This window comes from Aptenodytes patagonicus, chromosome 15 (assembly GCF_965638725.1).
Source record: "Aptenodytes patagonicus chromosome 15, bAptPat1.pri.cur, whole genome shotgun sequence".
Classification (NCBI taxonomy): Eukaryota; Metazoa; Chordata; class Aves; order Sphenisciformes; family Spheniscidae; genus Aptenodytes; species Aptenodytes patagonicus.
Window position 1 is genome coordinate 3,846,653 of NC_134963.1, and position 13,568 is coordinate 3,860,220.

Below are 13,568 nucleotides of genomic sequence, written 5' to 3' on the forward strand. Positions count from 1 at the left end.
AAGCCAAGCTTTAAAAATGGTGCAGTTTTTTTACAATTTTACAAAGGAAACTAGAACTCCTTTAATGATGTCTGCAGAATAGCTCTCCTCTGGCAGGAGATTTAGGAGTATTTGCTGCTTATATAGGATGCTTTAACAGATGCAAAGCAAGAAAGCATGCTAGAACAGAATTTTCATTCTCAGATATGGGTTCTGGTTACAAAGAAAAATTAAATAACGAATTGGCATGGGGCAAGGAACATACTAAGCATTATGCTGTGTTTTAATGCCATTCTCATTCATCATGCTGGAACCTGTATGCAGCTTTTATTGCTTTGTGTTAAATGCATGGGTTTATTCTTGTTAAGACCATCACTCAGTTGTTTGTACTGACCTCTCATGTTGGATCTGACACCCAGCAACTTCTTAATCATGTCTTTATTTTTCACAGATTCTCACTCAAAGCATGACATCCTTTTCACTAAATAAGCTGCATGTCTTATGTTTGCCATTGCTCTAAAACTAATTCTGTCTTTATTTTTCTTTTCTTCTCCCTTTTCCCTCCCATTTTATTTTTGTCACACGCTATTTGTTCCCTGTCTGGTTTTTAACATTACATAATCTTAAGGAGTGCGATAAGAATAAGACCACTGAAGCCACTTTTTTGGAACAGCCTGACTTTTCACAGCAGATACATCACAGTAAAAAGCTTTTCAGTATTCCAGAAGTAGCTGAAGAGGATGGTGAATACTCTGAACTGCTGTACAAGCAGGGTTTAGGTATGCCCTATAAAAAGAATCCCACAATAGCTAGAGACTCTAGACCACCTAGGCCCTACAATCAAGACCAGCAGCACAACTTCTGGTACCCAGCCAAGCACAGAATTTCAGGCATGGAGGATTTTGCTGCAGACGACAAAGGATGTAAATATAGCCGATCCTTATCAAGAAGCCCAGACAGTGGACTAGACTGTGGAAGTGAAGAAGAAGAATCTCGTTTTAATTTCAGATACACTTGCGATTCAGTTTCTGCCAACGTTGCAGCTAGCTGTTGTGCAGAGACTGCTAACTGTTCCTGCAGGAAAAGCATGAGGCCATTGCTTGCTCGCAGGAAAACTTTAACCAGACAAACCAGCATCGAAGAAGATTTTGGTGACCTGGGTCCTTCCTTTGTAGAGCCCAGGAGTGAGCAGGTCAAACCCAGTTACGAGAAAAAGTATGAGACTCAGAAATGTAATAGAACAGATAATTTGGTTAATGAAGATGTTCAGGGAGGCTGGAAGACCGACTTAAAAATGGCTGACTCTAGGGCAGCTGGTCTACTTGCAAAACCATCCCACAGAGATGCAGAAGACTCTCTGGTGTGTGAAATAAATCTTCCTTCTAACATCTGCTTGCCAAATCAGTCTGTTTCTTTCTTTTATTCTTTTCTTTTTCTTTTTTTTTCTGAGTTAATTTTGAGAGTCCATCCTTTGGACCTATCTATCTGCTACATTTTTCCCTTTTTTTCCCCCCCCTCCCCATTCATTTTTGTTTATTATTCTGCACTTTCCTTTACAGTCCTCTTTTGTGTCATGCTGAAATCAGTTTAATTTGCTTTACAATGATTTTCCCACAGAACAAATTACAATAATGGCTGCTTTTATTAAAGGACAACTGAATCTAAATTTTAATTAAGGGTTAGCTGAATTATAATTTTTCCAAAAGATTGTTTTTCTTTATTTTGCCCATCTAAATGTTGCTTTTAAAAAAGCTGCATTTTAACTGAAAATATATTTCATCAATTGTTTGTTTGTTTGTTTGTTTGTTTTTTTAAATGTCAAGGAATTCATTTCATCATGTTGTTTTTATTCACCTCATTCCCAGAATTTTCAGGATATGGTCTTTATCATGAAACATCTCCGGACAAGAATCAAGATTCTCCCCCAGTGTGACAGTGACCCAGATTTACGGAGTCACGGGTTTCATCATATTTCCATTTTCTACCTTATCTCTGCACTGTCACTACTTCGCCTTCCTTTTTAGACCATCTCTTCTTGCCTTTGAAGTTGCAGACTGCATCTCTGCATGAGAATGCAGGCAAACAGCTTCTTCCAAAGGGAGAGGCCAGGGCCGTTCCTTATCTTTCAAGGATGCCTCTGCGTGACCTTGCCTATTTGCATTTCTGTCCATTAACCTCTAGCAGAGTCTCCACGCTTTGATAGGTGCATCCGTAGGCTTGCCGGCCCCCTAAAGACCAAAGCAAGTTCCTTACTCTCTCAGTCTGCAACAGTCCAGAGTGGAAACCTCAAATCTAGCGTGTTTCATGTAAGAGTAGAAATCAGCTGCCTGCTCTTCTAGCCTAGCAGTTTAGGCTGAAATGATCCTTAAAAATTTCTCCCATTAAAATTGGTGCCCAAGCTGTATTAATCTCCATGACTGCATGATAAACTCTGGAGAGCATTAAAATAGTACCATTTAGTTATTGAAATAGCAACATTTTCTGCAAGGGTAGTGAACAGAAAGAGACAGCTGTGATGTGAGACGAAGTGTGTCTACGTTCCCTTCTTACGTGTTTCAATGACCTTTAAAAGGCTTTGACAACCGAAGGCCATTATAGAAAAGCAGCATGCTCAAAGACAGAAGGATGTACGCTTGTTCACATGCTGCAAACTGGACAAAGCTATGTACCTGAATACAAAAAAGACTTGCCTTTTCAGTGCAGTCCAATCTCCACAGCTCTCATGACTGGTTGTACTACTCTTCAGGAGATTATAACGTCATCTTAGCAGCAACAACAAAGGCAAAAGAATATTTAAAAAATTATTCTTTTCTTTTCTTTTTGTTCTGATGTGTGACTACTGGTTACAAAACTCTGCCATAAATCAGGGAACCATTTTTTTCTTTTGCAGGTTTGCCAGGCAACAGTATTTACTTTTCAGCTAACCTTTCAGTTAAAAACTTAAGTTTAGTTGCCTTTAGAGCTTATGCTTCCAAATGTGATTGACCTGATTAATGTCCAACCATATAACCATAATGTTACCATGCATGTAACTTACAAACCTGTTTTTTTCTGTTGTTGTTTTTTAGCTTTTAGGTAATCCATCATCTGCAGGACGGCCTGAAAGGGCGGAGCATGCAGGGCGAAGGTCCTCTCATGGCAGTGCAGTGCCACAAAGGTCTCGACCAATGTTGGTCCCTTCCATTGGTTAGTTGGACAGATTGGTGCATTTCTGTTCTTTGCAGCCTCAGAGTTGGGAAGGCGGTCCTTAAAAAAGAAACAACAGACACTTGTCTTGAACCATGGTTACTCTTAGTTTAAACGGGATGAAATGGAACTAAAAACATCTCCATCTAAATATGAGTGTACTGGGGTCTCACAGGGGGCTGAATCAGTAGTCATTGACATCGCTGGGAGTCTTTCCATTGAATTTAGTGGGTGTTGGAGCTTTTCTAAGCTTGATTAAGCCTAGATACGGTCAGATCTTACCTAAGAAGAAATTATAATGCAAGTAGGCTACTATATGATCAGTAAAATAAATGTACCCATTCAGCCATCCATTCAGCCATCCATCTTTCCATTCATCAACCATCATTTTGCATTCACTTTCCATTTTCTTGACTACTTTTTGGAATTTAGCAGGAAAAATGGAAGCTGTTAAATGTAACAAGTTAGTAGAACTTGCATATATTTACTAGATTTGATATTTCTCACAGAATCATCCCTATTCTGGTTTACAAATGACTTAAACTATATGCTGGTTTATACCAGAAAATCCAAAAAGTAGTGCAGAAAAGATAATGGAATCAAGACACTATGGACAAATACGTATCTGTTAAAACTTGCAGTCTATACTGACAAATAAGAAACATTCACACTGAAAATCAGGAAACACATGCAAAACAAATGCAGAAAGAGTTCTGTGAGCTATTAGCAGAACTTTACTCCATGAAGATGTAAAGTCGGTCCAGTTCTTGTCCCTAACCGGGACTTTAATTTGTGAATACTGTAGGCATCATCAGGAGGAGGAGGAAGCAGTGTCAGGCAGTTCTCACCTGACATTTATGTGAATAAGAGACATCATAAATGGGGATTATCAGAAAGAAAGAGACTGATCATTAAGGAATGCTTTTCTTTTTAAACATTAAATATTTTTCCCTTTTCACAGAATCACACTAAAATGCCTGTGCTGTAAATTAAAAGCAAAATCCCCCTAGTGAGCACAATTATTTTGATAGCTAGTAGATAGTAATTATTATTATTGAAACCATAGATCAGAAAACAAACACAGCTGTAACGCGTGAAACTTTCTTAGTGTCTTCAATATAGCGTGGCTGTTCCAGAGGCCTGATTCTCGTCCCACATCCTGGTGTAAGCCAGGATAATCTTCACAGATGTCAATGGAATTACACTGGTATGAAAACGGTATGGGGGAGAATCAGCTCCAGGGAGGCTCTCGTGCTTCTATTGACAGGTTATTGTTAGCTGAACCAAATAGCTTTTAGATGATGGTGTGAAAACTGTGAGATTTTCATGTCCTTTTTCTTTTCCTCTGAAAGCAGCCTTTTTTCCTCAGGAGTAAAGATTTCTGGTTTCTGTTTGGACTACTTAAAGCAAGTTTTGTAACAAAGTTCTTTCTTTTATATTATCAGCTAAAACATTTTTTTATGAATAGCAAGAGAGTAGACAGGTTTGTTTGAATTAATCCTTTGAGTTTCCTCTTAATTTTCATTTTAATTAAAAAACAAGGGAAGTGATTAAAGTTATCAGAGCTCACTTTCTGTCAACAAAGTTAGGACACAGAAACCGCTAAGTAATGACTTCGCTGTTTAGTAGTTCAATAGCAACAGCTTAGGAATCAGCTAAAGAAATTAATTTCCGATAGTCAATCTGTGCTCAAACAGATAATTAAATAGAAAATAAAATCTCAGATTTTATTTCTTTCAGTGTAACTTAAAGAATGAATTAGTGTATTTTGTATTATGTACAATCCACAAATGCTCTTTGGGGAAGTTCCATTAGGAATAAATTACAATATTGTCTAATGCTGGTAACAAGCAAACTACTGAGCATTATGTTCAGTATCTAACAAAAAAAATGATTTGCTATGAAGCTGTTGAAAGGCCGTATGTGGTTTAGAGTTTGAGTGTCCTAATTTCTGACTAAAAGACTAGCGATTAAAATTGCTGAAAGATACGTATGCAATATTTCTCGCTTTCAGCATCATACTGTAATAAATCACTTTGAGGATAAGTGAAGCAAATATAAACACTTGCTAAAACTCTGCACAGAAGTTGCTTCCTGTAAGCCTGCTGGAAAAAAAATCTAAAAGGTATGAAATGTATCAAGAGTTCAGATAAATAAAATGGGGTAGGAGTAGGGCATCCAAAAGCATATAGTAGAGCATTGTATAAACTTGAACCCGCTGTTCAGAACTCCCACTGACAGAGGAAGTTTCCCATGAATAAGGGCTGCAAGTATGGTTTTTGAAGAAGGAAGTTATTATAGTTGTGTTATTATAATATGTAGTTCCACGAAGTGAAAAGCAGAGTAAAATAAAAGGAAAGAAGAAAGTAAATACGATTGAGGCAAAGTTTAGACTGCTTAAATACGTGAAACTGTTGTTGGCCTCAGCATATAGCTCAAAAATGTGGATTCCAAATTTCTTGGCAGCAGCTTATTCCTTTACATGTATGCCTGGAGTTTCACTGAGTTATTCAGCTAAAGGGTCGCTTTAGTAATGGAAAGTTCTTAAGGCAGCTCTGGGGGGTTAAATTAATTCTGGTGGGAAAGACCTTCAAAATTGTAATGTTCTTAGAATTCCAATGATAAAACCTTTCTCCAAAATGTTCCAGAATTTAAATTCTTTGAGATATTTTCTCCATTAACCTATAAATACTTTGGATTAGTATCTTCTTGCAGGTAGGATTTAAGTAAATTAATTAATTTTTGTTTTTAGGTTGATACTTTAGAAGGTGAAACACAGTTTACAGTGCTCTTGACCTTGCAGATCTGGCAGGTAGGATTGTTTAAACCTCATAATAAAAGATGATTCCTATCCAAAGATCTAACAACCAATATTTACACTGTATGAATTTTAAAAAGCACAAAATTCAGATGCTTTAAAAAAAGGAGATATACACATTTCTGTGGTTCCCCTGCTGAAGGAGGATTTCTAGAGGCTGAGACATCTGGCAAAGCTTACGCAGTGTTTCGCCTTCCTACTATATGCAAGTCAGAAACAAAGGTAGGCAAAGCCTGCCCACAGGAGCCTCCGCAAAGACAGCTATACAATATGTTTTAATAGATCATTCCCTTTTTCTCCATAGAAATTACAATGGACAGTAACAGTGAAGGCGGTCGGTCTCGGTCAGGTAGTGAGGGAAATATTTCACCTGTAAAAGAAGAAGCTTATTATCGCAGCATTGGTGGACACAAGAAATGGCCTCAGCAGCGTACCATGGCCTCTGAATATAGATACGGTATGCCGAACATTATTCATCCTTTATGACAGACACATTTTAGAGCTGCGTGTTAACAAGTGCGGTTTCTGTATGACAACATTGCATGCAATGCAGAATGCCAGGGGAACTAGCTCTTAAGTCCTGTCTGCTCTCAGGTAAGTTTCTCCAGCTCAGCTGTAAGGGACAAACAGCCCTTAGTCCTCTGTCCTGAAACTGCTGTGCAGCCACCTTTCCATACTCGACCGAGTCCAAGCACACTGCATTGCATGAACCTCTGTGAAGCTATGCTGCTACTAATGCCAGTCAGTATTTACTGTATACACCTGAACAACCATTCATCACAATGACCACATTTCCACTTGATTCATTCCACTGGACAGGGACAAACAGTGGCTGGTAAATCACAACCCAACGGCCTATAATAGGAAGCAGTTACCAAACATTACTCTGATTTACGGCTTGGGCTACACGAAGATTCGGGGTCTTTTCAGTGACCACGCAAGATTTTGGCTGTGTCACTTGGTGAAGACAAAAATTATTCTTATTTTTAGGAATAATTACATCATAATGACAAACTTGTATTACATGAGTAAGGCAATTATACCCACTACTGATAGTATTTGTTGCTTCATCAACATAGAAATCATTACATGATCAACAACTCGGTTTTCATAGTTCATAACACAGTAAATTGAAGTGTCTAACGCTTAACCCAGGCCATATAAGCATAAAAGCAGCCCAGGCCATATATAGAGCTAAGAAACACATTAGGGTTTTGTTGATATCTGAAATGAAACAAAAGGGGCCCTGAAAGTTTAGGTAAATCATAATTTAATGTTGAGTTTCAAAGCAAACTTATCTGACTGACTTACAACCAGGTCATCAGCTTGTGTATATTGGTGTATATCATCTAGTGGATGCAATGCAACTGTGGTTGCCACTGTGCATCAGTTGGGAGTCTGGCTGGCTGCTTCCAAAGACTAAGATTTTACACACACAATTACGTGTGTGTATATGTATGATATACGTATATACCTCTTGAAAGAATAAGTGGCTAATGAGCTAATCAAGAGATTATTTGCTTTCTGGTTCACTGAAGCAAACATGACTATTCTGAGTCAGATTGTTACAGGCCAGTGCTTTTAACAGAGATACACTTGGCTATAGTTCATGTTTGCACCTAACCCCCATTAACTGCAGTTGGAGTTGGATGCAAAAATCGAAGTTTTTAATTTAAAAAGCAAAACAAAACACCCCTTAACCCACCTGTTTTGCATTGCCTGGTGGGCCCGAGTATGAACCACAGAATGACTGCAACCTGACTGTGGGAGGAAAACAGAACAGAGAAGAATCCCATCCTTTGTGTCCCATTGCTTTCTGTCCCACATGTGCCCTTCTCCCACACTTCCTTTCTGTGCTTTGTGCGTGCCTAAAGCTTCTTGGCTGGAATTTTTCCCTGCCCTTTTGCTGTTCTGCATTTTTCCCTATTCACATTCTTTCTTGCGCTCTGGACCCAAGAGTTAGTAGCTGTTCCCTTAAAGCTGTGACCCTCGAAAATTTATTCTGGTAGTTTAAAAATACCAAATGTTGAATAAAATGCCTCTGGTATTGAGGCAAAAAGAGGAATTTTATCTAAAATGTTCCATATTGAGTGTTCAAACTATTACAAAAAATGGGATCGTTAATTTGTGAGAGATGATTACAGTAAAATTGTATTAATATGAAAATTGTTTGGAAAAATTTTGATATAGTTGAACTACGCTTTCACCATAATTCATAACATCGCTTTCTCAATTTATTCATTGTGAAGGATCTTGTAAACTGGATGATAAGTGTTGATTCAGCAAAGAACAAAAGTACGTGACTCCCACTGAAGTTAGAGGGACTTGCACAATAAGCCAAGTTTTTCAGAAGTGGCTTGTGATTTTGAGGGCTTTATTTTTTGGGGACTTCAACTTCACATGTCTTGAAAGAGCCTATTTTTGGGGTGAAAGTGCTGCCACATGCTCTTTCAAAACAAAATTAAAAGCCTTTGAAACCTGTCAGTCAAAACACTCATTGTTAGCCATTTTGGCCTAATTTTCTAATTCAGTTTTACTGAAGTCCATCCTTAAGTATGTTGTTGAATCATGGACTAAATGCATTCTCCAGGTCATTTGAAAAGTCTGAAAGATGTACTAGACAAAACGTCAATTCTCATTTTTTACATCCTGATTGACTTGGTACCCTGCAGTGGACAGAGTTCAGTGCAGTGTCAACTGCTGTGATATTCATGGACGATCTTTCCTAATGAGCTTATGGTTAAATGCAGTCATAGCTAACCATTCCTCCTGGATTTTAACACATCTTGTTAGTGTTTGGGTTGGTTTGGGGCACTGCTGGCTATGTTACCTATTGACTGTGTTTAAACAAAATCATAGGCAGTGTAGTTCCAACCCTGGCATAACTACCACTGCTGAAATAGATTTCTTCTTGCCTGTCTGGAGAGAAGAGGTTATAACCATGTTTTAAACCTGGTACCTAAAACATGGTATGTCAACACAGCTGGGATGTGCTTTCTTGTGTCCATGAAGAGCAGAAGCAGCTGTGCTGGGAAACAGGTGGATCCAAAGCATGGTTATTTTTGCAGTAATGATAAAGCCTATCAATCAGACTCATCATTATGTCACTCCTAACATGCTTCATTAATTTATGGCAAACTCTAGTAAACCTAACAAAAATTGCTTTCTTACCTGAGCTGTATTGACCTGTGTAAATGTCAGTGTGGTGTAGGAGGTCAACACCACATTCAAGTGCATGCAGATTGTATATGCTTTTTAAAAAAACAACTTGCTAATTAAAAAAACCCCACCAAGCTTAATAGGACTTGCATTAAGTTATTAGGGTTTTTTCACTGACATGCCAAACATTTTTCAAATATTAACTGGAATAGTTGAAAGATGAGGCCAACTTGTATTATTGAATTGTTCTTTTCTGAATTTACTTTTCATAGATGGCTATGGTGGTCATGACCATCTTTCTCCAGATATTTATGAAGAATCAGAAACAGATCCCGGCACAGAGGATATTTCTACTCGAATATTTGTTGCACTCTTTGACTACGATCCGCTGACAATGTCCCCAAATCCTGATGCTGCAGAAGAAGAGCTGCCATTTAAAGAAGGACAGATCATTAAGGTGGGATCTAAAAACAAAGGAAACGAAGGACCCAGTTTTATAAACAGGTCTGCTTTGTTCCCCATGGAGAAAGCAACTTGTGTGACTAGAGTCCAAGATTTTTTTTCCTCCAGAGGTTCAGGCTGTAAATCTCACTGGATCTGGAACGTAATATCTAGTGCTAATGGCTTAAAAATAATTAGGTAATGGGCAAAAATCTCAAAGTTGCTATAGATAGTTAGGGCCAGACTCAATTAGAGACTTAGGTGCCAAGAACAAAATTGTGACTCTGAAGCCCTCTATGTCCATTGCCACAAACTCTGCAGGCTTCAGAGAATATGTCCTCTTAACTGGAAAGGCACCGCAGAAGTGCTTAGTGTTGCACCTTCATACATACCAGAGCTGCTGTATTTTTTTAAACGCTGAACACTCCTAGCTAGTATACACTTAGGATTAATTGAAGTCCAGAAGTTAGGTATTAGGTATAGAGTCATCCTCTTCTGAACCTGGGAAAACCACTCCCTGTTCTGACTGTTCGGTGTAAAATACACAAGCTGCCTTTAAACAGGGCGCAGAAGGCAAATCAGCCCTGTTTCAGGCGACAGGGACAGTGTTGGGCTCTGTCAATGTTTTTAGCCAGCCCTCTATCCCAGCTTGCCTCATCTTATGATCGTGCAGCTGCAAGGCAAATTTGTTTAGTTTGCTGATCTGATTTTAAAAAGCTAGCAGATTTTTCTGTTGACTCAGCAAATGTAAGCGTCTCCTCCTACAGCCTTGTGTCTTACCCGTCTGGCGCAAAATGGGCAGAAATGAGAGAGGCAGAAGGAGCAGCTGCTGGTCGCCCAAGGGTAATTGAGATTTCTGTGTGATCTGAAACAGAACCTGAAAAAATGTAGACTTATTTGTTACACTACCCATTTCAAAGATAAAATGGTAACTTAAGCTATTAAAATACTGAGCGTCTTCCACCGTGTTGGATTGGATCCTAACACAAATGTCCGCATCCTAAATCGCAATTTTTTTAATGTTAAATACCTTGTTATTTTGCTTACCTCCTTCCATGATAGAAGATTTATGCCAAAAATATGGAACTTGTTTAAGAGCTTATTTTTCTTTGCAAGAATGTTCATTTCACTCAGGTATTTTAATTATTTCTTCACAAATATGTACATGTTTGGCACTGTCTAGAGAGATCCCACATCAGATATTTATTCTCAGTGATGTTTAGTTTATATTTGGGACCACGGCGGTTATTACTAAGTGATCTGCTGCTTTCAATTTCTCATCAAATTGCTGTGAAGATGGATTAGTTTGCATTTTCAAAATACTTTTCGTACATTACCTGAGCAGCGAGATGGTGGAGGGTCAGTTCCACCACGAGCTATACGAAGTCTGTCCCGTGTATGTGTTAAGTACTGTGTGAAGTAGTAGTGGTGCCAGGTAAGTCATGGATATATAGTGATTAAAACTGAAAAACGTTCCTGCTCTAGAACGTTGAGGGTATTCAACGCTCATTTTTAATGAACTGAAGGGATTAGTTTGGGGGGTTTTGTTTGTTTTTAAAGAAAAGAAAAAATGATTGAGCCTAAACATGGAACAGTCTAAACTCAGTCATCAGTTTGGCCTTAAGAACATCATTTTTGTTTAGTAGAATCCTCCATCTAGGCCTTTGTATCATTAGTAGCCTTTATGAACAGACTGCATTTTTAGCGTTTAAGAGAAATTTTGGATTTACCTGTTCTTATTGATGAAAACTCATGCTATTTTTATACCTTAATTGACAATAGCAGACGATGTACCTAAAAGACAATAGCAGAGCTTAAGTAAGTACATATATCAAGTATATTAAGTATTAGATAGGCATTTTTGATCATATACGAGTTGTTCTATTCAAAGTAAGAACACTTTGGCACAGTTTTTCAAATGCTTCATTTTGAATGTAGTTCATATGGCACCCAAAAATGGTGCCACGTGAATAATTGCATAAACAGGAGCGTAAACCATGAAGTACACTTCTGGCTCAGCACAGGGAGGAACTGATGACTTTTTTAATGGTGTCTCTCACTTTTTGTGCATTTCACTGCTAACAAAAAAAGTCCAAATTCTGCTTATGTATCTGAAGTCATAATTCACATTAGCATAACAATTCCGGTTTTGTAACATAAGTCAGAGTAGTCAAAAACTAATATAACTCCACATCCAAACTGTAGTCATCTGTCTATGCTTTAGTAACCATTTAGCCTGGATTAAAATTCCTGAATGCTAAAACCTTTCTTGACCAACACTGTCACTCTTTGAATAACAGGTTTATGGGGACAAAGATGCTGACGGATTCTATCGTGGAGAAACCTGTACAAGAATTGGCCTTATCCCATGTAATATGGTCTCTGAGATCCAAGCAGATGATGAAGAGATGATGGATCAGCTTCTAAAACAAGGCTTTCTTCCTTTGAACACGCCAGTTGAGAAAATTGGTAAGGAAAAACATATACGCTTCACTTCTCCTAACTTTTGGGTGCTATTAACTTGGCTGGATCCGCTTGGCCTTTTGTTTTTACTATATGCAGACGCATCTAAATTTTACAGCAATTTACCACACCATGGGATACATTCTGTGTCAGTATCTGGATGACTTTATTCAACTAATATTTAATCTCGGTCACATCTTTTGCTGCAAATGAGGATTTGTATCTTCACCACTCCACCCATTACTTTCTTTTCTTATTTAAAAAAAATGGTTTATGTCACCTGAAAGATTTCTAGACACAGAACATGATCCCTGTGCTTTGGAGTGTGCTGTGCTGAGGTGCTTTGTGATACGCTCACTGCTGCAAAGCATAAAAAGAATCACTTCTTTGTTGTTATTTTTACTCTTCTACATTTTCCTACTTTACCAATAATTTAAAGGGATGGTGGCAAAGGGTTACGTGGAATCTCATTTGGGATAGCACTACATATTATGAGATTTTATGGATATTGCAGTAACAAACCCTTTAAAAAGCAGAGTTTGGCCAAACAATTCTGTGTTACGAACCACTTGTGTTACATCATTGGTTCAATGTTGTACACAGATACACAATGCAAGTATCTTAACTTCGATTTCTTTCTAAAAATAAATTTCATACAACTATCTCAATATGTTTTAAAAGTTTCTACATGTTTCAGAGAGTATAAAGGGCTGGAATTGGTTCAGTCCTGTTTAAAAGTGAACTGTAAAAGTGGTTGCTAAAAACCCAAAGAAATCTTCCACAATTGTTTTCTTAGATTGAATAAAACCTTATGGCTTCCAAAATCATATTAGTAAATGTGAGACAAAATATTTTTTGTTGGTTTTTTAAGATATTGAGATATTTTAAAATTCTCCATGGTCCATGAAAGGGAAGGATGATTTAAGTTCTTAAATGCTTAATTGAGTTCCTAGTTCAAATCTGTGTATTTATTTACTTCTGCCACATAAATACAACAAATACTCCCACCCACATGCACTTGTAAACCCCGCTGCCCGTCTGCTCCTCTAGGTATAGCACATGCACCTACCTGTACATTTATAGGACAAACCCGTGGGACAGGCACACAGTGGGACCTATGGATGTGCCTGACTAGGCTGGCTGCCTGCAGCATTACTCTGCACAGGTAGTCGTTCTAGCTTGGCTCTACGTCATTTGCAGTCTATCAGGATGAGATACCTAACCCGCTTTAGGTACATCTGTAAACACAACTGGGGGCCTGATGGGATCAAGAAGTGTCCAAATATATTTCTACTTCTAGCAATAGGTCACGTGTGGGTACAGAAAGCATCTTCCTAAGCAGCTACGACTGAAACTTACTGCTTTAAGTAAGTCCTGCTCAGTGCTCTCAGCTCTTATCAAACTCAGCAAGTTGTTGATGCAGAACACTTGAGAAAATGAAACCAGTAGTCTACCTAGCTCCCCATAACTGGAGTATTTTGGCTGTCTACGGGTCATATTTTGCAAATGTAATTGGAATTTT

At 38.2% G+C, this 13,568-nt stretch overlaps 1 protein-coding gene across 1 annotated transcript in view; it reads left to right on the forward strand.

Annotated features, from left to right (window-relative positions):
• RIMBP2 (RIMS binding protein 2) overlaps window positions 1-13,568 on the forward strand; it is a 176,313-nt gene that overhangs the window by 153,543 nt on the left and 9,202 nt on the right. The window contains 5 exon segments of the mRNA XM_076353292.1: window positions 608-1,339; window positions 3,048-3,165; window positions 6,288-6,440; window positions 9,415-9,599; window positions 11,884-12,052. Of these exon segments, the coding sequence (XP_076209407.1) occupies window positions 608-1,339; window positions 3,048-3,165; window positions 6,288-6,440; window positions 9,415-9,599; window positions 11,884-12,052 (1,357 nt within the window).